Here is a 25,552-nt window from a genome sequence, read left to right as displayed (position 1 = left end):
TATTATTATTATTAAGTCCAAAGGGCATTTTGATAAAAACCTACACTGTATCCTGTATATGGATGTATGAGACGTGTGAGTGTAGGATGAAATAACAGCAATAAACACAAGTGACTCTTGGCAGCTGCATGGGCAGGCTGTGTACTGGATTTTATTCTCTCTGCTGTATACTATGGTCATAGTACATACACACATTATCAAAATATAGAAATGCCCCAGCAAGGCCACTGTTGTCAGGCCTCTCTCTCTCCCCCCTCCCCCCCTCTCTCTCTCCGCATAACGGAGAAACGGATTAGAAACATGATAACACCATTATGAGAAGGTGTATTACATAGCTTATACTCTCTTTAATCTCTGTATACCTCTTATATATATATATTATATAACAAAACATCTGTATGACACTCACAACAAAATAGAAGAGACCTTTGACATGTACATTGACATGTCCCGACTCTGCTTTGTAATACCTGACATCGCTTTTGAGGGACAGTGGCAAGCCACTATTGGAGGTGGATGTCCTTTGTATAAAAAAAAAGAAAAAAAAAGTGGAATTGAGGAGTTTGTAGTGATGGTTGGTGCGCTGAGTGACAGTGTAGTGATTGTGGGAGGGTCCTATGCAGGATAGGGGGGGGGGCAGCATCGAGATGTCCAGCACACCCCAGCCCTCCTACCTGCTACAGTCTGAGCCCTCCCCCTTTCACTATCGTATCCTTGTGAAGAGGTTCAACACCGACTTGGACTCCTGGGACACAGAGACAGGTTGTAACATTTTGAATGATTAAAATGGACTAGTTTAATGGAACACGGAAACCTAATGTGAAGGTCTCTGGTTGGATATGGTACCTTGGTGCAGCGAGTTTTACTGAAAACGTTCCAGAAGCGTAGCGTCTCGTCACCTGCCCCGGTCACAATGGCCTCGCCGTCTGGCGACACAGCCTGGAGAGGAAGAGAGGATGGGAGGAGAGGAGGAGAGAGGGAGAGGGAAGAAGGGATGAGAGGATAAGTGAGAGGGTGAAGAGGAGTAGTGAGGGCTCAGAAGCCGTACTTCCTCCATGACTTAAACGTATCTGAGGCAATTTGAAGTGGCACCTTAAAACCGGGTCTACATACAGCCAAGAACGCTTTAAGCTGGTTAAGAACACGGTTCGAGACTTTGGAACGTTGAAAGTTCTAAAACTGCCATTTTCAAGACAAATGTTTTTAAACTGTGAACCGGCGGCATCTGATACAGACATTTCAAATTTGATCACAGCATGGCCACTTGCGTTCCCCTCCATGGCTCCAGTCTTACCAGGTAGAGCACCCTGTAGGAGTGCCCGGTCAGCTTGGCCACCTGGGTCAGCGAGGGGTACTTCCACACCAAGATCTGGTTCTGAGAGTAGCCGTGGGTGCTCACCTGGAAGGTACAACCAAACCAATCAACGGGTGACCCCCATTAGGGCGGTGAGCTTGAGACGAGCTTTTTGGATAGGTCCGTTTTTTTAACGGGTCACGAGAAGCCTCAAGAAATCCCAACCGCTAAACTTTAAAGACATTCCACGGTGGGATTCAACAGCTATTCACCAAACCCACAGGGATGTACTTTGAGTCCACATTTAAATCTCTCTTTTTTTTCAACTTTCATTTATCCAGGAATACTCATTGAGATTATAATCTCTTTTGTAAGAAAGACCTGGTCAGGGTAGCAGCAGTATACAGTGACAGACTATACAACAGTCAACAATACATAAAGCAATAGGGTTTGGGAAAATGTAGTCCCAGACACAACCATCTTGTTTCTACACAGGTGTATCTATTTGTCTGATTGGCTCTACTGCATAGAATCCTATGCAATCAGACGAATAGATACACCTGTGTAGAAACAAGATGGTTGTGTCTGGGACTATATTTTCCCAAGCCCTATACACAGTCTGGAGTAAAACATAGCATCTCAAAAACATTTCCGTTCCTCTGTCACAGTATCTTGTATGAGACGTTTAAAGTCAGTGTCTTGGGCGGTTCTTGCTCACCAGCTCGTTGGCGTGTTTGGACCAGGCCAGGTTGCAGACCTGGGAGCCCGTGTCGGTGCTGTGCAGCGGCTGGCCCGTCAGCGTGTTCCAGAAGCGCAGGCAGCGGTCGGCCGTGCCCCCGCCAGACGCCAGCAGGCCGTGCTGGTGGGGGGACCAGGCGATGGCCTTCACCGCCGCCAGGTGGTCGCTGTACTGCTGCACCGGGAGCAGGCTGGAGCTGTTCCACACCAGCAGCTGGAGGGGAGAGGAGGGGAGGCGGGGGGCTGCGTTCAGTGGCGCAAACGGCGCGAGGATCCGCCGCGGTTTGTGAGTGACCTTCGACTGATTTTGACAGGACGCCGATCGGTGGGGGGGGGGGGGCGACGAGCGCTCGGCTAGCGCCGCCTGGCCCGTCCTCACCTTGTTGTCGTTGCCCCCGGAGGCCAGGTGCTGGTGGTCCGGGGACCACTTGAGGCCGCACACCTCCTGCCGGTGACCCTGGAGCCGTCTCTCGGCGGTGGGAGGGGTGCGCACGTCCCTCTGGAGGATGACCCGGTCCCTGCTGCCCGAGGACAGCTGGTCGCCGTTCCAGGCCAGGGCTCCTGAACACACAGGAAGGAGAGAGGTGGTGTTGAGCGCTACGCAAAATCCCCACACCCGTCACCCGCGCAACCGGACCCCCCTAACCCGGGCCGCGCATCACTGACCCACACGAGCCGAGTGTCCCTCCAGACTGGTGAGCTTCCTGCCTCCGGCCGCGTCCCAGATCTGGACGTAGCCCTTGTGGGTTCCCACAGCAACCAGGCTCCCCTGAGATAACAGAGCGAAGCTAATGAAACCGAGAAGGGGAAAAAAACAAAAACAAAAAAACAACAACAGAAAACGGACTTATCTTCCACACACGGAGCGGTTTGTTTTTGCCGTCCCGTCGACTCACCCTCTCATTCCAACACACGGACGTCACAGAGTCCCCGTCCACCGATAGGTCGCACAGTCTCGTCACCTGCAGGGAGACGCGGCGATAAAAATGAGCGGTCGCCCCGTTGACACACCGCACGCTCTTCAGCCTCTTAACGTCGCAACGGAAGGTTATTCTTATGTCAGGTTCTGATCGTAAACAGGACCCTAACGAAAAGAGCCGGCACTCACGAAATAGACAGCATAGTCTTCGGAGTACACTGTCTAATTTCGTGACCTGCGGTTCTTCTCTTCATCTGCTGTGTCACCCGACCGGGCAGCCGTGACTGTTCATTTAAACCAGGGGTCTCACCTGGCTGGTGCAGGCGCTCCACAGGTACACACAGGCCCCCAGGCCCACACTCAGCAGGTTTCCGGCCGACCAGTCCACCAGGTTGAGGTAGAAGTCGTCCTGCAGCTCCGGGGCGTCCAGCACCTTGAAGGGGATCTTGGAGATTTTGCGGGCCGGCTTTCGAGGGGAGCGAAGTAGCTTGTGACTGCAGAAAAAGAAAAATCAGAAATCGCGAAGTCAGAAGACGACGACATCCCGTGACACTATGTTTTGGCATACAAATGTACGTAACTGACAAAATGTGACATGTTTCAAAATGTCTGTAGTTCAATGTTGAGCGGAGTCGGTCTTCCTGTACCTCTTGTTGCTGAGTGGAGAGAGGGAGTACGGCGATACCTCGTTACCGCTGTCGAAAGGCACTCTCTTTGTGTGGATAGTGTACTATGGACAACAACAACAAAAGCGTCAACAAAAACGTCAGGAATCCAACCAGTGCAAAATTACCGTCTTGGGGCGCTGCGAGCGAACACAGAGGGTCGCCTGAGGCTACCGTGGGTCAGTAGTCTCGTCTGTGAACCTCCGTGTGTCCGTCTCTCACCCTGAAGAGGCTGCGGGTGTCCTGGGCGGGGGCCGTGTGCCTGCGGTCGTCCGTGTGGGGGTCTGGGACGGTCTCTATACCTGCTCCCAGCAGCTCGTTCCTCAGCAGGGCTGCATACGCAACAGTGTCTGTAGGAGAGGTGTGTGTGTGTGTGTGTGTGGGGGGGGGGGGGTCAGAGACAAAGAGCCAAGGGAAAGTAACATTTCAGTATGAAAAGCGCTCCAACACACACACACACACACACACACGCTGGAGCCCCGAGCTGATCGATGAGCTCGATGAGACAAGCACTGTGACTACCTTTCCCCGTGTCCGAACCCGTGTCCTTTGCCCTGTGGTTCTGGTTGGGAGATCGACAGTTTTCCTGTGAAGAGGGGACAAGTTAATGAGGCACAGTGTTAATGAGGCACAGTGTTAAGTGCGACTGTGATCACACTGGGAAGCAAACCAAACGAGTCTTGTGGCTGAGCAGACAGAATAAGCAGTGTAAGTGAGGTTGTTGAGAGTGTTTTGACACTGACTGTATAGCTTACATTGGCATAGTGAAAGTTGATACTCCAGTTGCTTCCAGCTCGGATAGGAATGAAGCGATCCCCTGACTTTACACTCACAGGACTGCATGTGGCACCTCCCGACTGTGGTGGACAGAGTAAGAAAGACATGTTTAATGCGTTATTTAAATTCACTCTGTCTGTATAGACATCTGGTGCTAAATCTACACACTTAGAATTAGTCTTTTATCATAGTTTTGGGAGGTTACATACAGACAGACACAAATGCCTTGATGACCAAGCTTTTGTCGTCGCTCACCTTAGCAAGCTGGCCCTCCGGCAGGTTTTGATGGTTGATTTGTCTAAGCAGTCGTCTTTCGTAGTCCTGGTCCATCGCTTAGCACCACCATCAACTGTCACCATGCCAAGTCCCAGAACAGCCACACTCACACCCCCACCCCCGAGCCCCCCTTGCACTGTCACCCCTGTGGCTCAGTCCGCACACGGAGACCCGGACCATCCCAAACTATGCACGTTACCAAGTCACAGTGAGCTAATTGTTTTGGACGTTGAGATCGTCTACCACGGTAATTATTGTTGCCAAGGCTATTTATTTAAGATTTAATCATCAAAACACCTATCTATAACGTTACTGTATTACTGTAACAGTTCATTTCTTGAATCGAGGACTGAGGGAAATCTATCTATCTTGAAATCTATCAAGACCAATTAGAAAGTATAGGAACACTAGTTATGCAAAATATGTGTCGCACAAGCTCTCTTCAAGTGAATGGAATTCACAAGAACGAGAAGTGCCGGCGCCTATGGACAAGCATATCTATGGACAAGCATATCTATGGACAAGCATATCTATGGACAAGCATATCTATGGACAAGCATATCTATGGACAAGCATATCTATGGACAAGCATATCTATGGACAAGCATATCTATGGATAGGCAGGCAGCTGCTGCCTAATATGAATGCCTAATACCTAATATCCTTGTGCCAAATGTAAGCAAGCAATGTTTTGATCGAGTGTGGTATATTCTGTTCGCTCTTTTTTATTTGTCTGTTCGACATGCTGTCACATTTGTTTTAATTTCGTTATTAGAGGGACAATTTGATATTGAATTCTACTCAGTGACGCTGTGGTCATCAGCAGCATCATTCTCTATGCTGCCAGGAACAGAGAAGGATGAAGCGCAGTGCAGCTTGTGCAGTCAGACTCATACAAGCAGCGAGGCTTGAAGCCAGGGGTGCCAGCTAACGCGAGGCCTGAAGCCAGGGGTGCCAGCTAACGCGAGGCCTGAAGCCAGGGGTGCTAGCTAACGCGAGGCCTGAAGCCAGGGGTGCCAGCTAACGCGAGGCCTGAAGCCAGGGGTGCCAGCTAACGCGAGGCCTGAAGCCAGGGGTGCCAGATAACGCGAGGCCTGAAGCCAGGGGTGCCAGATAACGCGAGGCCTGAAGCCAGGGGTGCCAGCTAACGCGAGGCCTGAAGCCAGGGGTGCCAGCTAACGCGAGGCCTGAGGCCTCCAGGTCCCCTGTCCCGTGAGTGGGCGTAATAACGGCAGCCTTAACGTCGAGTTACAATTATTTTTACAGCATGGGTTAAGGTTAGGGTTCAACCCATAAATCAAGGTTATTATTGTATAATACGAAACTAAAATTAACCTCCTAATAAAAATAAACTAAATGAATGCATGATGTTTTTAACCGAGGGCTACTGACACCGTGTGGCCTTATTTGAAGATTTACTTCACTTAAAAGCATTGTAGCCTACAAACATTATTTCTCGAAGACTACTGAAATTAAAATCTAAACGAAATAATATAAACACTATATGTATAACTAAAACCCCAACGCAAGAATGGAAACTAAGTGAAACTAAACTGAATCTGAACATTTATATGGAAAACAAGTAAAAAATAAAAACATTTGGCAAAACACAAAACTATAATAATCCTGCCATGAACTGGGACAAAGTTGGGGCATTTGTCGATCCCAGACAGCAATCATTCATTAGTAAAGAGGTCATCGTGACATTCTGTCCATATGGGAGCATGCTACTGATATGTGCGGGTGCTTTCTTACAGTGTCTCAAAGTATTCTCATTTAAGATACATGAACAACGGTTGCATGAAGACTGGTTAATTTTGAATTTGATCATTTGAAATGATTCTCTCAGGGTTATTTGAATACAGGTCCCTAACTGTGAACCCCATTGTTTTCAAGCAGCTGTCAGAGAGCTCCAGTGACACAGAGTCATCTTGTGGATGGACCCTCATAAGTAATGAGGTAAGATATTGTTTTTACTCTTCATGTCTTTACTGTTTCTCTTGCTTGTTTGTGCCTGACAGTCTCAAGACCCACTGAGTCCTTTTAGATAAAAAGTTAAACAGAGGGCTTGTCTAAAATAGAACTAAAATAGAAGGACTTATCTCATCGGGAACTAGGTGAAGTTTGATTCTGATAAGGATGCCTCCCAGCATGGGAAGCCTTTCTGGTCCTTTCTCACCACATGGTGTGTTAACAGGCTCTGTTGTGTTTACTAGGGTTCAGATATTGAGACCCTGGGATCCGAGAAGGGGCTGGAATGTGGGATTGACCTCCCAGAGAGTGCTCCAATGCTGGGGCCAGAGCTACAGGATCAGCCAGCCTCCTGTATTGGTAGGAACCACATGCCCAGCCTTGGCCTAGTTAGGATGCACCGTTTTAGGGTTTGTCCACAGATTAAGTCACCATTGAAATGTTGAAATGATCAAAGTCACAGTTTTGTGTGTGTGTGTGTGTTTTTTTAAATTATTGATGCATACTCGTCAACACCTGCTAATGTCTGGCTTTTGTCTTAAGTGTGAAAGATTACAATTGGCATTCAGTCCCGGAACAAATGACTGCAATAGACACTGTTTTATTGGCTCCAGTTCCGATCGGCAGCGATGTAAACATGAGCCCTGGTAGACATGCTGATTTTCGTCCCTTTTCCGACACGATGAAGACATGTCTAACAAATACTGCTGTTAAGAACGGATGGTCGACATCCAACTATTGTTCGAAGAGCTTAACAGTTATAATTTGTATGACATTTCGATGGCTGTGCCCTAGGACATTGTTTCTGAATGGGTCGTCATCACACTATTGTTCTAAGGGCATATATTATAATTTGTATGAAGTAACACATGAAAAAGAAGAAGTAGGGCTAACCATAGTATCATTTTCACTGGCCTCCATGTTGCTGTCACACCACTGATGTATAAACTCTAGTATCACACTCCTACTAGTATCACACTCCTACTAATATCACACTCCTACTAATATCACACTCCTACTAATATCACACTCCTACTAATATCACACTCCTACTAATAGTGCTATGTATGGGAAGAGACATTACTATTCCAGTTAAATAGAATATTTCATGATTGTTGGTGAATGTTGTTAAATGTTTAATTGTTTCAGCTGAGGGATCTGAGGAGAGGGGTGAGACGTCACATGAGAACACTTTGAAGGAAGAAGAAACCTTAGATTCCACCTTGTCTGCCTCTGAGGTATGAAGACTGAGCAAAACCCATTTGAGGGCCTGCAGAGTGTCTCTGAACCCCCATGCCGTGGTACCCATGGTCCCCATGCCAACCATCTGGAACATATCTCCTGCAGGCGGCCGGCGAGGCGGCGGGGGACGAGCATGTGACCCTGTGCTCCTCCAGTGACCACTCTGACATCGTGACCCTGGGGGACGTGAGGGAGGCGGACCTGGGGCCCTGGGAGGAGCAGGCGGAGGCTGAGGAGGCGGGGGAGGCCCCGGGCAGCGAGGAGCTGTACCTGGGCACCTCCTCCAGCAGCCAGTACACCTTCAGCACAGCGGAGACAGGTAGGATGCTGAACACGCCTTCGGCACAACCGACATCACCACAACACTGGGGTGGGACAAACGGCGTAACTAACACAGAACACTTCCTCCTGGAGGAAGGTGGAAACGTTCTGTGTTTGTTGTCCTGTTTGACCCCGCCTTCCGCCCTTGTCCCTAAAGCAGGTTTGGTGCTGAGTTCCTGGAAGGTTCCACAGACTCTATGGGACTTTGGCTGCCATCTGAAATGCCAGCTGTCTGGCAGCTCCCCTCTCTCAGGTGGTGCTGGTGGTGTGAATATGATAGTACGCTTGTCTTGCTCAATACACTGCAAGCCTAACCGTGACAAGCTGCTGTCTGAGGATGTAAACAAGCTCGGCCTCTTTTTGAGGGGTGTTGCAACCGCCAAGCTATTGCGTGCAACAAAACACTTGTGGTATTTGGGCTTGGGGGGGTGTGTGTGTGTGTGTGTGTGTGTTTTATAACCGGAAACCCCAGTGAACCTTTGCCAGCTCTGCTGTCTGATCAGATGTAGGCATAACAAAACCCAACTTTGAGGTAATTCCTCAAATAAAACGGTTAGTTTCTAATCCATATATATGCATAATGAGTTTATTGTGATAGTCACTCAGGGGCGAATTCACTAAAGGATTGCGCTGCTTTTCCTGACGCAAAGCCTGTGCAAATAAGTCAAAAATTATGTTTGCTATTCACAAAGCCCTCGCAAAGGGTGAAATACGGTGTTAACTGCGTTGCGTTCGTCATTGCGTTTCTCTGCGCCGGTGTTATTAGCTCATATTTAAATTAGGTAATATGGGCGGAGAATGTTCCCCTTTCTATGCAAATGAACATTATTGCAAAACCCGCCCAATTCACAAAGATCGGCGCAAATTGCCTCACGCAGTTAAAGTGAAATTAATACCGTTTTCAGAAACGTGGTGGTATTTAAGCGCAAGGGGTGTGTCGCGGCCAGCCTGTCCGCTGATCATGGCAGCAGTGATTGTTGCGAGGCGAAGGCATCGCAATGCCAGTCATGTTGTTCGTGAGAGAATATTTAGAAGAAGGTCACTTTTTGATTTAACACTAGAACCACCGCGGTAACTGTTTGGACACCAGAGCGCGCAGCTCTTCAGCCAACTGGAGGAAGTAGCGTCTGGGGAGGCTCAGTTGACTATGCGTCTCTCCACCCGTCCCCAGCGAGTCCAAGCTCCCCAATGAATAATAGGCTACTTATTTATAATAGCCTACATAGCGCGAAACTGTGCGTATAATAGTCTATACGCGAAACTGCGCATTCCCTATAGCTGGGGCTGGGGCCGATATAGGTATAAATAAATAAAAACATAGCCTACACAATATTTTTTTTATTTGAATGGTCTTGAAAATATTTTGCTTTTGTATCATAGGTGACGGCAGGTATCATCTTCAGCCATGGATGATGACTCCCGTGCGTAATCCTTCCAACGTTGGAGAGGCGGTGTACAACCGGGCTCACATCAGGACGCGCGGTGTGATTGAGTGCACATTTGGAATCCTGAAAAGCCGTTTAGATGCCTAGATCGTACCGGTGGGGCAATGTTATACACTCCCCCAAAAGTATGCCAGATCATCGTGCTGCAACTTGCATAACAGAAAATGACAATTTTTCCTTTGTTCGTCTTTTCAAATCATTCCACCTCCGTTTGCAGTCTTCCGCGTTTACACACACAAATGGCACTGACTGATTGGGAAATTAAACCCCAAATATGATTTTTTGCTGCAGTCGTGATATTTTTTGCGGAAAGCTGACATGTTTTTGAACCTCGTCCGTGAGGCCTTCAAGTTCGCTGTCTGAAAATCGTATCTTTCTTTTTCTGTCTGCCATCGTCCAATGATATGCATACGAGTTGTATGCGCTGTATGCGCAGTATTTATAGTCATTTCCTATATCAGCAGCAAATTGCACTCAGCCGCAAACACCGAATGGGCGTGTTTGCGCTGGGATATTATTAGCGCAATGTCTTTAGTGAATAGGTTTTTAAAACGGAGCACATAGCGGGCGCAACTGACGCGCAATATAATGGTGCAATTAGCGGGCGCAATTTGCTTTAGTGAATTCGCCCCTCAGTGTCAGATATGGGGCCAGGCTCAGGGGTCAGCCCTCTGCTCATGATGTGACCATAGTAAACCTGATACTGTTGACTTGTTGTTTACTCATCCTCACATGTTGCTCCCGTTACCAAGGGATTTCCTAATCACATTTTGCAATCAGTCTCTATTAGTGTTTGATTGAATCTAATGAGAGAAATGTTTTCCAAGCTGGATTGCTTCACCCCCCCACCCCACCCCCCCGAGGTTGAGAGGACCTTGGCATTTGCATTTTCCCTTTAACAAGGGCCCTTCTGTTCAGGGTTTTGGTTCATGTTTTGCAAAACTAAAGCATAATTACATTTGCTTTGCAGCAATCATGTGGAAGCTTGGTTTTCTAATAGCAATTCTGAGTTTGATTATAATATAGCAAGACATGTAGGGGAAATTGGGTATTCGTAACAGCATGGTTTATCAGCATGGTTTATCAGCATGGTTTACCAGCAAAGGTTGTTTGAAACACTACTTACACTGATTGGACCAATAGTAATGCTTCACATACCATCATTTCCAACCTGTGTGTGTGTGTGTGTGTGTGTGTGTGTGTGTGTGTGTGTGTGTGTGTGTGTGTGTGTGTGTGGTGTTCCAACCAGGAAGGTCGACAACTGCCCGCAGAACACCGTTGCAGTCACAACTCCTGCAGCCGCCAGCAGCTTCTGTTTGCAGAGACAGGACGGGGTCTACTTCAAATGGAAAAATCCCAAGTCGTTTTACAAATGCGACCACGGCAAAACGTACGTTTTGCGATGCCACACTCAGACGACAGAGACGAGTAGCACGGGACGAAGTCGGATATCGCAAACAGTAGTTGTGCTGATTCTAGGGGTGACATCGCTGCTTTATGTTTTGGATGTGTGGATGGATTCACCGTCACTGACTCTGGATACGTGACCGTGGATGGATGAGGGGTCTGCCACCTGCTGCCCCTCTCCAGTGAAAATGAATGTATTAATAAATGTATTACTTGGGGTGCCCCGGTAGCTCAATGGGTTGGGGCGCTTAGCCTACCATATAAAGGCTAGTCCTTTCTGCAGGGGTGTGGGTTCGAATCCGGCCCACGGCCTTTGCTGCATGTCTTTCTCTCTCTCTCTCCCACTTTACCTGTCTGTCACCTACACTGTCCTATCCCAATAAAGCAGAAATGGCCTAAAAATATCTTTAAAAAAAATCTATTACTATTACATACATGTATTAATTACTAAAATAAATGGTCATGTTGGCATTCAAGTCTATCTAGCTAGATAGCAGCAGACAGTAATCCAGCACAAATTGATGTATAAAAATCCACCAGAATGCCGGGAATTAACTGCTTGAGCTTATAGGGGTAGTGTGCTATTTTGGACATTTAGCCCCAGCCATGTAGGCTATTGTTGCAGAATTTCTGTATAACTTAAATTTCAATAAAATAAAAAAGGAAAAAAAATCAATTGCCCCAGCCTCGTGTGTGTGGGGTACTCATATCCAAGCCTTACCATGCACGTAAACACAACGGATTGTGAGTCCCCACTTCGCTAGATGTCTGTAGCAAAGAAGCAAAAAAGAGAATGTTAATTAATTGTTATATCAGCTCCATATACCACCTATAACCTCTACAACCTCTCTACACACCTCCCATTTGACCTACATAATCACTAGGCTATAGGTCTATCTGTATAAACATGTTAGTTTGTAAGTTTGTATGTTTAGCCTCCACAATACTAGTCAGAGGTCATTCTTTTATATATTTCATGAGACAGATGGCTATCCTCTCTTCTGGACTGATGGGTGTCCTGAAGTTGATCTTAGCTCGCCACGACGCCACCACTACAGGCAAGATGATACCATACCATTTTATTTATAGAGCACATTTAAAAACAACAAAGTTGACCAAAGTGCTGTACAAGTCAAACAACAATAACACACAAAGAACACATAGTAAAACATACGCAGTATGTCACATGAAAAAGGACAAGTCTCTTAGGCCATGTCAGGAAAACGCCAAAGAATATAAGTGAGTTTTGAGGCGTGATTTAAACACCTGCAGAGTGGGGGCCTGTCCATGAGGATAAATAGCTGCTCGGTGCCACTAGGTGGCGGTATCGTGCGTTGGGGTCATCTGGCTGCCAGACCGTCAAAGAAGTCCACTTCCACCACATTCAACCATGGCGGCCGCCTTGAGAGGGAGTATCGTAACTTTGGCCAAGGTGAGTCGTTAGGGGATGCTCACACACCTGTCAGAGGTGTATGGGGTGTGATTCGTGCCAGCGTAACAAACACTCAGTGCTTTCGTCGCCTGCATTGCGTGTATAAAGGTACTTTGGCGAGCTGATTAATAGGCGTGCATATACGCACGCGTTACGAGTCGCTCGCATTCTCAGAGGGTCACGTGTCAAAAGTGCCGTGCCATTTTTGCGCACATGCATGTAACGTTTGCACGCTCGTGTTAAGTCAGCGGGCACTAGAAGCTGCGAGCGGGGCTCATTTGTCCATATTGAATAAAAATTAAGAATATTTACTTGCACTCAATCAAATTCCAGGACCCTCCTTGCATAACTTTTCCTAGATATGTGTCGTTTTATCTCCACTATCGCTACATTTTCAAATAGGTTGTGGCTGTTCGAACTGGTGCTGACGGTGCTGCAGCGCCCTCTATTGACAAGAAACACGTGTATCTGAACATTTGTTTTAAATTGCGAAGAAAGAGTCATTCAGATATTAGGCTTTATTAAAAACAAGTTGCTTAACATGTGCGAATTCCATTTATTGAGAATGCATTACCAATTGGCAAGGACGAGATTAGAACCAGCTATGATTTAAAGGGACTGATCTTACACGTGCGGCCGCTAACACGTCTGCTGCGCTTGCAAGGCACTGGCACGTTTGACACGTCGCTATGCAATTTCTGCACACATTACAAGCGAACGTACGTACGTTCATCTATGATTTTACCAAACTGTCATGTGTAGTGTTGGTGTCGCATATGTGAGGCGCATCTAACCTGTAGTGTTGCCGTCACGCACACGATGCGCAATTCGTGTAAACAACATGTGCACAGCGTCTGCGTGACAGGTACGTTACAGCTATGAGACGTCTGTCTCTCCATTGTTTGTCAATGGAAATTATACACGTGCGTTTAGAGGTTTGATGTCATCGCGTCTTCTTAAGTAGGCGCAAGTCAAGCGTTTCAGTATGGTGTGCTGGCACTAATCACACCCCATAGAGGTGTACCATGTCAACTGCGAGTAGTCGTTGTGACTGTAGGTGCTTTGTTAACACGTTATATTGTGATTGACACTTAACAACGAGATGACTTAGCGAGGTCGGAAGGCTGTTAGCTAAAGAAGCTAAGCGGCTAACGTCAGCTAGCTCCCTTTCACGTTATGACGTCATGACGTTGAGGATGCAGCTCGCTAACAACTAACTTACGTTAGTTTTCTAGACATGGTATTCTGCCTTGAACAGTGTATGGACTGGTTTATAATCCTGTCATGTAACCTGAATGTCAGCTAGTAGGTCAGCCAGGTAACTAGCTAGCTAAGCCAACTGGCTAGTCAGTGATGCACTAACGTGACTTGAGGGCCACATCTATCTCTTCAGACTACCCTGAGGGCCACATCTATCCCTTCAGACTACCCTGAGGGCCACATCTATCCCTTCAGACTACCCTGAGGGCCACATCTATCCCTTCAGACTACCCTGAGGGCCACATCTATCCCTTCAGACTACCCTGAGGGCCACATCTATCCCTTCAGACTACCCTGAGGGCCACATCTATCCCTTCAGACTACCCTGAGGGCCACATCTATCCCTTCAGACTACCCTGAGGGCCACATCTATCCCTTCAGACTACCCTGAGGGCCACATCTATCCCTTCAGACTACCCTGAGGGCCACATCTATCCCTTCAGACTACCCTGAGGGCCACATCTATCCCTTCAGACCCTCGTATGTTAGATTTCAAATCATCGGCCACATCCCATATGTGAATTAGTGAAAATTGCGTGCAAACATTCTAGCATAACCTCTGAAATGCCAATAAAAAGTAGTTTGGCCTTGTGTCGGACTTGCCATGGACTGTATGATTCTTGAAACTCGCCGAATGTGTCACAAATGTTAACATTTACAAATGAAACAAACTGAATGTGTCTCTTATCGTTTGTCAATAGGGCCTCACTGGCCCCCGATGGCAGCAGCTGGCCTTCCGGCCATTAAGTGGTACAGCCAGCCTCTGTGGCCCCGAGGCGCCCCCGGCACGCGCCGACGCCACCTTCAAAGTGACCATGGTCCCTGGGGACGGAGTTGGACCTGAGCTGATGACCGCGGTCAAGGATGTGTTCAAGGTACCATCAGCTGGACCTTCAACTTAATTCCCTTGTCAGTGCGTCGGTTGTAAAAGTCTGCACATGTCATCGCCATGTTAAATTGGATTTATTAACAAGCATCCAGAGATATTTTCTCTGTGAAATCTGCTAGATGTTAAAACAATTGTGAAATCTGCTAGATGTTAAAATAATCCCCCCCCCCTACTTTCTCAACCTCACCATATCTCCCTAATCACATTCACAACATTAGGATTAGTAGCATAGTCCATTTCATCACCTCTTTCAATTATCCCTCCTTCTCTTCAAATCATGCATTGTCTATTGTTTGTTACTTGTTGTCTATTGTTTGTTACTTGTTGTCTATTGTTTGTTATGTGTTGTCTATTGTTTGTTACTTGTGGTCTATTGTTTGTTACTTGTTGTCTATTGTTTGTTACTATTTTTTGTTACATGTTGTGTGTACTGTCCTGTGTTTGTTATCTGCATGCAGGTTTGAAATAAAGTATGATTGATTCTCTCTGGTACATATTGGTACCAGTGCCTTCTACACTGAGTTTTAAACCCTTTTTTGTATCCCTGTCTTGTATTTATATTGTTGTATGTGCTTTTTAATATGGACCAGTGTCCGATTAATAAAGGTGATTGATTGATTGATTGATTGATTGATTGATTGATTGGTTGGTTGATTGATTGGTTGATTGATTCTCTCTCTCGCTGCCCTCAGGCTGCCGACGTACCCGTGGAGTTTGAGGAGTTCCACCTGAGCGAGGTGCAGAACATGGCGAGTGAGGAGAAGCTGGACGAGGTGCTGGCCTCCATGAAGACCAACAGGGTGGCCATGAAAGGTAAGAGGCCGTGAGTCGAGAGGGCCGGCAGGTCTGGGGAGGTTCCCTTCCCCCCTCCTCGCCTCGCTGTCCTCATCTGCAGTCGGTGATCAATTTAGGACTGAAGTGAACAGCTAACGGTTCTGACAGAGGATTCAAGTCCCTCCTCAAAACCCATCTCTTCTCTCTCACCTTTGACTAGTTCCTGCCTGCCCCCCTGGTAACCCAATTATTGCCATTTTAGTTCCTTTTTACTTTATTTTGTAATTTGCTGCATTTTTTATTTTTATTTTATTTTGTTGTCTGTGTCTTTGCACTTATCTGTATTTGCACTATTCTTATGCTTTTGTATTTATATCTTTTGCTTTTATCTGTACAGCACTTTGGTTCAGCGTCAGCTGTTTGTAAATGTGCTATAGAAATAAAATTGACTTGACTTGACTTGATTTGAGGATAAGAGGAGAATGATAGGTTTTTCAGCTAAGTTAAGAGGGTGGGGTTATTATTTTGGAGGTTTAATAGTGTTTGTAGAGGTAACTAACCAGCAAAGGAAAATTGATTCCACTTTTCTCTGCATGTGCAGGAAAGATTCACACCCCAATGGAGTTCAAAGGGGAGCTGGCCTCCTATGAGATGCGCCTCAGGTAAGGGTGCGGTCTATCGTCCGTCGCTAGCGCCGCGTGATGACGTGTGTGTTGGGGGCGTCGGGCTCATTTCTCAACCCTCCTCCGGTTCTCGCGGCCAGGCGGAAGCTGGACCTGTTTGTGAACGTGGTGCACGTGAACAGCCTGCCGGGCTACAGCACGCGCCACAACAACCTGGACATGGTGGTCATCCGCGAGCAGACCGAGGGAGAGTACAGCGCTCTGGAGCACGAGGTACAGCTCAGTACACCGCCACCGTTTACAGTAGCCCTCCACCGTTTACAGTAGCCCTCCACCGTTTACAGTCCACCTCCACCGTTTACAGTACACCGTTTACAGTACACCTCCACCGTTTACAGTACACCGTTTACAGTACACCTCCACCATTTACAGTACACCTCCACCGTTTACAGTAGCCCTCCAGAGTTTACAGTAGCCCTCCACCGTTTACAGTAGCCCTCCACCGTTTACAGTAGCCCTCCACCGTTTACAGTAGCCCTCCACCGTTTACAGCAGCCCTCCACCGTTTACAGTAGCCCTCCACCGTTTACAGCAGCCCTCCACCGTTTACAGCAGCCCTCCACCGTTTACAGCAGCCCTCCACCGTTTACAGCAGCCCTCCACCGTTTACAGCAGCCCTCCACCGTTTACAGCAGCCCTCCACCGTTTACAGTAGCCCTCCACCGTTTACAGTAGCCCTCCACCGTTTACAGTAGCCCTCAAGAGTTTACAGTAGCCCTCCACCGTTTACAGTAGCCCTCAAAAGTTAACAGTACACCTCCACCGTTTACAGTACACCTCCACCGTTTACAGTACACCTCCACCGTTTACAGTAGCCCTCCAAAGTTTATAGTAGCCCTCCACCGTTTACAGTAGCCCTCCAAAGTTTACAGTAGCCCTCCACCGTTTACAGTAGCCCTCCACCGTTTACAGTAGCCCTCCAAAGTTTACAGTAGCCCTCCAAAGTTTACAGTAGCCCTCCAGAGTTTACAGTAGCCCTCCAGAGTTTACAGTAGCTCTCCACCGTTTACAGTAGCCCTCCAGAGTTTACAGTAGCCCTCCAGAGTTTACAGTAGCCCTCCAGAGTTTACAGTACACCTCCACCGTTTACAATACACCTCCACCGTTTACAGTAGCCCTCCAGAGTTTACAGTAGCCCTCCAAAGTTTACAGTACACCTCCACCGTTTACAGTAGCCCTCCACCGTTTACAGTACACCTCCACCGTTTACAGTACACCTCCACCGTTTACAGTAGCCCTCCAGAGTTTACAGTAGCCCTCAAGTTTACAGTACACCTCCACCGTTTACAGTACACCTCCACCGTTTACAGTAGCCCTCCAAAGTTTACAGTAGCCCTCCAAAGTTTACAGTACACCTCCACCGTTTACAGTAGCCCTCCACCGTTTACAGTAGCCTTCCAGAGTTTACAGTAGCCCTCCAGAGTTTACAGTAGCTCTCCACCATTTACAGTAGCCCTCCAGAGTTTACAGTAGCCCTCCACCGTTTACAGTAGCTCTCCAGAGTTTACAGTAGCCCTCCAGAGTTTACAGTAGCCCTCCAGAGTTTACAGTAGCCCTCCAGAGTTTACAGTAGCTCTCCAAAGTTTACAGTAGCTCTCCACCGTTTACAGTAGCTCTCCACCGTTTACAGTAGCCTTCCAGAGTTTACAGTAGCCCTCCAGAGTTTACAGTAGCCCTCCAGAGTTTACAGTAGCTCTCCACCGTTTACAGTAGCCCTCCAGAGTTTACAGTAGCCCTCCAAAGTTTACAGTAGCCCGTCTTTCTGCTGGCTTCCAAAACGAATGCTGGGCTAGGCAAGAGATATTGGCCGGGTTTCCCGATAAAGAACCTTCTTAAGGAACTTTCTTAAGCAACCCTGTGCATGGGAGTTAAAAAGTACTTTGGAGTTGTGCTTCTTAACTCGTTCGGGAAACCCGGCCATTTACGTCAAGAAGCGGTGGTGCTCATGGGAAATGCAGTCTTCTTTCCGGGAAAACACTACCGCTTTTGCCCACAGGTGCCGCTAAAATCAACACAAACTGTGAAACTCCTCGTAGCTGCTTTAGCCTTTATTTAACTCAAAACATGAGAACTCATAACTACCTTAAAAACAAAGGAAACGTATAGTTTTCTTTGTTGGACCCACCGTTAAGATGAAGAATGACAATTTAGTATGAATGCAAATTAAAAACGTTTAAGCATGACCAGGAAGAAATGTTGTGTTGTTGTTGTACTCTGATGTACATGGCGTGTTTTTTGGCGGCGCCAGAGTGTCACCGGGGTCGTCGAGTGTCTGAAGATCATCACCAGGGTGAAGTCCCGGCGCATCGCCAAGTTTGCGTTCGACTACGCCACCAAGAAAGGTCGCAGCAAGGTCACCGCCGTGCACAAGGCCAACATCATGTGAGTCACCAGAGATCCCATTCCTCTTCTGGGCAGCTTCCTGGACTTGGATCAAAATGGATTTGAGTGGATCTCAGTTGAAGATAGTTTTTTTTGTTTAGAAAAATATCTTATTTGTCTTAAAAATATATCCATTATAATTATATCCCTTGTCCCACTGCCTTTTAAGCAGGGAATGAACAAATGGTTGTTTTATATTGAAAACCTATTTTCCAGGGTGGACTGTATCATTTTTTGAACACTTGTTTTTTCTCCCGGTCTGTCCACAGGAAACTAGCGGACGGCCTCTTCCTGCAGTGCTGCGCCGAGGTGGCGGAGCTCTACCCCAAAATCAAATACGAGAACATCATCATCGACAACTGCTGCATGCAGGTACTGTATGCGTCCACTAGGGCTGTCAAAAGTGCCACGATATTGAGTTTGAATATATTCAAATTAATTTAGTAAAGTTTGAACGATATTCAAATTTATATGTTATTTTTTAAACGATTTTTCATGAATATAATAGCCTAATAAAATACCCCTTGACTGTAATATTGTACTGTGAACACTGTTACCCCTCGCTGAGGTGTTAACTTTCATCTCGATAAGGTGCTGGGTCTGGATTATTGCCCGTAAATAAATTGTAGCCTATAAATGTTCTGTTATTAATGTAAATCACTGCATCATTTTGGATAAATAATATTATTTATTAATATTACAATATTCGAACTCTCAAATTTAGGTTTGAACTTCTTTAAAAAAAAAAGATATTCACATTTTTTTTCAAACTTCGATTTTTTTTGGGACAGCCCTAGCGTCCACCCGCAGGTCGGCTACGGCTCAGTGGTAGAGCGGGTCGTCCCGTGACCGTAGGGTCGGCGGTCCGAATCCCGCCTCCACATGTCGGAAGTGTCCTCGGGCGAGACACTGAACCCCAAATTGCTCCTAATGAGCAGGCTAGCACCTCGCGTGGCAGCTGCCGCCTATGGTGTGTGTGAATGGGTAAATGAGAAGCCCATCCAATGAGAGTCCAATAACCATTTAGCTCCTCCCCTTCCTCCCTCAACTGACAGTATCTTGTCATTGCTAGCAGGGAACGTACACGAATAACCCAGTTACTGTACCTTACTTAGGATGTCGTGAGTGTCTTTTTAACGGTGTAGCTCGCCCAATGCTCACGTGATGTACTGTACGCGGAAACCGAAGAACGTAAACATCCCAGAAAGCTCATATCCCGAGTCTCTTTGCTACCCACCCCTGTTGCTGTTCTCGCTGGTTTCTACGAACTCGTCCCCCCTGCTGTGATCCCCAGCTGGTCCAGAACCCGTACCAGTTTGACGTGCTGGTCATGCCCAACCTCTACGGCAACATCATCGACAACCTGGCCGCCGGGCTGGTGGGCGGAGCCGGCGTGGTGCCGGGGGAGAGCTACAGCGCCGAATACGCCGTTTTTGAGACCGTAAGTCTATCTGTCTGCCTGTCTGTCTGCCTGTCTGTCTGTCTGTCTGCCTGCCTGCCTGCCTGTCTGTCTGTCTGTCTGTCTGTCTGTCTGTCTGTCTGTCTGTCTCTGTCTCACTGCCTGCATCTCTGTCTCTTTCTCTCTGCCTGCCTGTGCGTCTGTCTGTCTTTCTGCCTGTCTTTCTGCCTGTCTTTCTCTCTGTCTGCCTGTCTGTCTGCCTGTCTGTCTCTCTGCCTGCATCTCTGTCTCTTTCTCTCTGCTTACCTGTTTGTGCGTGTCTGTCTTTCTGCCTGTCTTTCTCTCTGTCTGCCCGCCTGTCTGTCTGTCTGCCCGTCTGTCCGTCTGTCCGTCCATAGATGTCCACCAGTCTATCTTCCCTGGAAGTCCTCTCTGGTTTACAGATCTTCTCTGTCCACGTCGCTCGCCTGCTCTCTTTCTGGACCCTACATTTGTGTCCAACTGTAGAAAGAACCCAGCGCAGATTTTGACATCCCCTTGTATACTGCATCTAACCCCCCCTCCTCCCCCCCTGTTCAATCCCAGGGGGCCAGACACCCGTTTGCCCAAGCTGTGGGCAGGAACATCGCCAACCCCACCGCCATGCTGCTCAGCGCCGCCAACATGCTCCACCACCTCAAGTGAGTCGCGTTTTAGCATTTGGTTTGGTGCGTGTCCTGGCCACGCCCCTCGAATTCTCTCCAACGCATTCTGTACCATAGACGGTGTGTCCACGACCCTTGAGCTCTCTTCAGAAACTTCAGTGAAACTTCTTAAAACTCACCTCTTTAACATGGCCTTTGACCTCTAGCTTCCGTTTCTTAATGTTGTGTGTCTCTGTCTACCATGTTTGTCTCTTGTCTGTTCTGCCCCTATGTAAAGCGACCTTGGGTTTTATGAAAGGCACTATATAAATGAAAGTTATTATTATTATTTATTATTACTGTACCACATGTACAGTAGACGGTGTGTCCACGACCCTCTAGCTCTCTCCAGGGCCTACTGTACCACATGTAGCCAGTGTGTGAGCGAGCGTTTGGGCCCGGTCTCATGTGACTGTGTTGTGTTTCAGTCTGGAATACCACTCCCACATGGTGTCCGACGCGGTCAAGAGGGTCATCAAACAGGGCAAGGTGAGGTAGCGAGTGTGTGTGTGTAGTGAGTGAGTGAGTGAGTGTGTGTGAGTGAGTGAGCGAGCGAGTGAGCGTATGTGCATGCATGTGCACGAAAAATAATGTGTAAAACCTTTCCCTTTGGGACTTGACCATTCATCAACTTTCTCACGAGGAACTTTCTGACCACTATGCATTTGCATTCTGAATCACGAAATCTACATCTAAACCTAAACTATATAGTATTGTGAGAGTCTTTAATGACGCACTGGGACTTGGGTGTATGGTACAGTACATTTCCTGTATGCATGTGTGAACGACTTGAGGTGTGTGTTAGCCTAGCCCCCTGCTCTGTATCTGGATAGAGGCCTAAACTCGCACTGCAAGTTATATGCATATTTTCCATGGAATCTAACTCTTAAAGTCAGTCTTCTAACCACGGACAGAAGACTGAACACTAGCAGCTGTAGCTCGCACTAAACACCAGGGGTCCGCCCTTCGCCGTGTTGCGCTGCCGTGATAGGACGTGGCGTTCTGAAGGCGGAGCTTTGTGAAGGTCGTCCCTTATCGCATCATCAGAGATCGACGTTTGTTCACCGAGTCGCGATTGCAGAGTTTTGATACTCGTAGTCGTGTGTGTTAGAGAGAGAGAGAGAGTGATACACTGTGTTTTGTGTGTGTGTGTGTTTTGTGTGTGTGTGTGTGTGTGTGTGTGTGTGTGTGTGTGTGTGTCAAATATTGTCACATGTGAACCCAAATAAAGATCTTAAAATGTGTCCCAGGTTCGGACACGGGACCTCGGCGGATACTGCACAACTGGGGACTTTGTGCGCACCGTCGTGGACAACCTGCGTTACCGCCCTGTTAACTAAGAAGCCCCGCCCCCCACCCCCTCTTACCCCCCCCACACACACACACACACCTGCCCTTTACCCTAATCTGGACATCCTAACACCGGATACATGTTGAGCCCCCCCCCCTCCACCCCAAACAACCTGCCAAACCACCTGTTGCCCCCAGTCTGAGGTGAATAATGTTCAACTAACAATATCACCCCTCTTCTCTTCCTCTACCTCTTAAAAACATATTTTCTTGTCATTTTGCGCTATTTATTATGACTTTGTGACTTGTAGTCAACTATTTTCTTACTCTATACACCGTTTCTCTTCCCATCTCTTTCTTTTTCCTCTGCCCCGGCTGCTAGCTTGTTCCTGAACTCTGCTGCGAACGTTTTCCACGTTTGCTTAGTCATTCGATCTCTTCGTGGTGTCGGTTACGCTGCTTTTGTGTCATAATGACAATTATCTAATGGCAAAACAAGTCATGCCTGTCAATCACTCACCAACGGTATCGGTTAAATCACGCTCTGCCATTTCACAATCATGACAGAAGGACCTACAGTAAGCTTCTGTCTGTATCATGTACTGTATGTGGAGTGGACCACACGGTGGGCTGCACTCGCACCTGGAAAAAGAACGAGCCGGCATCTGTTCACCTCCATACAGTGGCTGACATCTTTTAATCGTGTCATACTCGTACATTAAATATATATCATTACTCTGGGAATCGTCTCTCTGGGAACTGGATTGCTTTCCGATGAGTCATCGTTTTTTGAGAACCCCACTTGAGAACAGTTGGATAATTGTAGATCAACTCGAACCCAGAATCCTGGCACAGAGAGAGGACGACGTGTTTCATGGTAGCATGGGACTTTTATTCACTTATCTGAATGGTAATATGGGACTTTTATTCACTTATCTGAATGGTAACATGGGACTTTAATTCGCTTATTTGATTGGTAATATGTCATCAAGTTTGGCCCATTTTTCTCATGCATTGAAACTATCAATCCTTTTTTTCTTGAGATATATGAAAGTAATCTCGGTGTGATGTGTGTTTCTGTGTTGTGTATGTGGTCAAATGTGCACATTAACATGGTTGGAATCATTGTTATGACCAAGAGCCATGGCCTTAGAGGAGACACCCAAATGAGTAAGATACCACACTGTAACCCCTAGTCCATCACGTCATAATGGCAGATCTTTATTCTGGTTACATGACTTATTTGTGTATGACCGTTAACTATGAGCAGTGCTGCCATTGGCTAATTAAGGCTTGGATAGGGGTAACATGATTGGATGTTAAATCAGCCCATCATGAGAAACATCTTGGGTTCAGAATGTTACAGTAGCCAATGGACCTTTGTCATATGTTAACAAATACTTGTGAATGAATAAATGATGAAAGGAGTTGTGTGTTTGACTGTTTGTGTAAAAGGAAGATAGATTGGTTTATAGATTGATTAGTGACATCACCTAAACTATTTAGATCCCCAGTATTTGTAGATCAGTGTTCTTAAATGCTGAAGTATACATTTAATTTAAATTTGCTATTATAATTAATTGATATGTGTGGGGAAAATGTATATTGGAAGATGGAGCAATACAGAATACCATAATAACAAACTAATTAGAATAGATTAACATACTAATGTTTGTGGTATGGAGCATGGAAACCTAATGATTCACTACTACTACATGGATGTCATTGTGTGTGCGTGTGTGTGTGTGTTACATTGTCAATAGCAACCAAAACATCGCTCATCATAAGAGAACTAACAAATGCGTCACCAAAGAAACCAAAATAAACCATGTTCTTAAGGGAGTCCATGGTGGTACTCACTAACTACTGGCCAATAATTGAATAGTGTTACTAAAATAGACTCATGCCAACTTAGGATGGGGGAGTACCATGGCTATAAGGAACGGAACAGGGAAAATACGACCAGCTCTCAGAGGTGGAGAACAAGTGGTCTTCATCCCAGGTGAGGCCTAGCTCTCACACCATCTCCTCTCCAACTGAGGCGTGGCCCAGCTCAGGTGTGGCACATCCTAACTAACGAGGTGACTCTTCACACCTGACGAGGAGCGACCTGGAAGCCAACCTCGAAATGGAAAGAAACCAAAACCATGTGTGTGTGAGAGAGTAACACACTCCTTTTTGTTTGTGACAGGTGCGAACCGGAGATCTGGGAGGCTACGCCTCGAGCGACGAGTTCACCCGGGCCGTCATCGCCAACCTGGCGGTCTGAGAGTGTCTCTCTGCAACCCTCTCACACACACACACACCCACGCTACCACAACCGTTCAAACAAACCGCCATTACACACTCTCCACTTCTAGAAGCTGCCGCTACACACATGCAAACGCACTCGATGAAATATACAGTAAATATACACAATCCCTCATGAGTCCCACCGACTGTACACAACCACACCATATCCCTCTAACGAAGGCTTGCTTTCTACAGAAACATACCTGGTTTATAGACGAGAGATCGAAATGGGGATGAATCTTATAAGCAGCACAAATAAGTGAATGTTTTCCCATGTGACAACGGTTAAAACAACTGCCATTCTATTCTGTACTAGGGCTGTATGCTTTCTACTCAACGATTCAATATCAATACCATAATACTGCATATTCTTTGAATTATTTATTCTGTTATTTATTATCTTGAAGTGTTGTACATTGTTTTCTTGTTCATTCATGAACTGTAATAAATATCACAATACCTGACACTGCTTTTGTTTGGAATGCTTCAGAATAGGATATCAAATCATATTCAGCAATGGTTGAATATATATACACACCATGGATGTATACACACATATATATTTTCAACCATATATGTTACTAAGGTGCTGTGGATTGAAACATGAATAAAAGTGGAGTTAGTAGTCCACCATGTGGTCGTGTCTTGGCTTGAATAGTAAGAAAAAAAAGAGTTGATTATTGAAGTAGGCCTAATTTTTTTTTCTTTTTTTTTACCATTCAAGACATGACCACATGGTGGACTACTAACCACTTATATTCATGGTTCAATCCACAGCACTTTAGCGCCATCTGGCGGTGTAACGCTCTTATCTGAAGTACGTTCACTACTGATGTGTTTCATCAGAAGCTGCAGTAGCCTACATTACACCACCAGATGGCGCTACGGCGCCGTGGCCAGACGGGAGATGAGTCCAGGGGCCTCATTTATCATTGAGGTACGCCTTCTTTTACACGGTCTTTTTCGCGATTTCAGGCGTACGCCATTTGCCCCCCCCACATTGCGATTTATCAAGCCGAAAGGGCGGAAATTTAGTCGCCTTTCTCCGCGCTTTTGTAGGACACCTCTCAACTTGTCCTACCGATTTACACGGTGTTCTACGCCCTTTTTGAACACAGGGGGAACTGGCGACGCAGGTGGTGCGTCGGTGAATTACTGTTTGACGGAGAGAATAAGAGCGACAGTTCATGAACGCACAAACATGTAGGCTAATAGCCCAATTCAGCACAAACATATATCGCAATGCAAGATTAGACGTGTCCTCTAACCGGCTCATTCATGCTCCGATATGGATTTGTTCCCCAAACTGAACCTATGCGCTGTCCCAAACCTTTCCGCGCTATAGGCTATGTCACACACCTAATGCAGGCACTCCATCAAACGGCAATAATTGACCAATTAGATTGTCAGTAA

At 46.7% G+C, this 25,552-nt stretch overlaps 2 protein-coding genes across 3 annotated transcripts; one reads left to right on the top strand and one right to left on the bottom strand.

Annotated features, from left to right (window-relative positions):
- Window positions 1-664: 664 nt before the first annotated feature.
- Window positions 665-4,747, bottom strand: LOC311329025 (fizzy-related protein homolog). The gene is made up of 13 exons (XM_084462915.1): window positions 4,649-4,747; window positions 4,372-4,473; window positions 4,139-4,202; window positions 3,839-3,966; window positions 3,599-3,681; window positions 3,262-3,445; window positions 2,929-2,994; window positions 2,699-2,801; window positions 2,412-2,593; window positions 2,013-2,246; window positions 1,295-1,399; window positions 847-939; window positions 665-745 (listed from the first exon to the last, which is right to left on the bottom strand). Exons 1-13 carry the CDS (start codon window positions 4,721-4,723, stop codon window positions 704-706), a joined length of 1,461 nt encoding a protein of 486 aa, XP_084319041.1. The 5' UTR covers window positions 4,724-4,747; the 3' UTR covers window positions 665-703.
- Window positions 4,748-12,439: 7,692 nt separating this feature from the next.
- LOC311329028 (isocitrate dehydrogenase [NAD] subunit beta, mitochondrial-like) lies at window positions 12,440-24,499 on the top strand. 2 transcript variants are annotated; one of them, XM_084462920.1, is made up of 11 exons: window positions 12,440-12,487; window positions 14,449-14,622; window positions 15,329-15,449; window positions 16,012-16,072; window positions 16,174-16,306; window positions 18,342-18,475; window positions 18,745-18,847; window positions 19,770-19,916; window positions 20,460-20,554; window positions 20,986-21,046; window positions 24,039-24,499. In XM_084462920.1, exons 1-11 carry the CDS (start codon window positions 12,446-12,448, stop codon window positions 24,114-24,116), a joined length of 1,149 nt encoding a protein of 382 aa, XP_084319046.1. In that variant the 5' UTR covers window positions 12,440-12,445; the 3' UTR covers window positions 24,117-24,499. The 2 variants fall into 2 exon arrangements, with proteins under 2 accessions (XP_084319046.1, XP_084319045.1); XM_084462919.1 differs by lacking the exon at window positions 24,039-24,499 and adding an exon at window positions 21,808-23,351.
- The last annotated feature ends 1,053 nt before the right edge of the window (window positions 24,500-25,552 follow it).

The sequence above is a fragment of the Borostomias antarcticus genome, assembly GCF_949987555.1.
Source record: "Borostomias antarcticus genome assembly, contig: scaffold_79, whole genome shotgun sequence".
NCBI classification, from domain to species: Eukaryota; Metazoa; Chordata; class Actinopteri; order Stomiiformes; family Stomiidae; genus Borostomias; species Borostomias antarcticus.
This window is presented reverse-complemented; position numbering and strand designations above follow the sequence as displayed.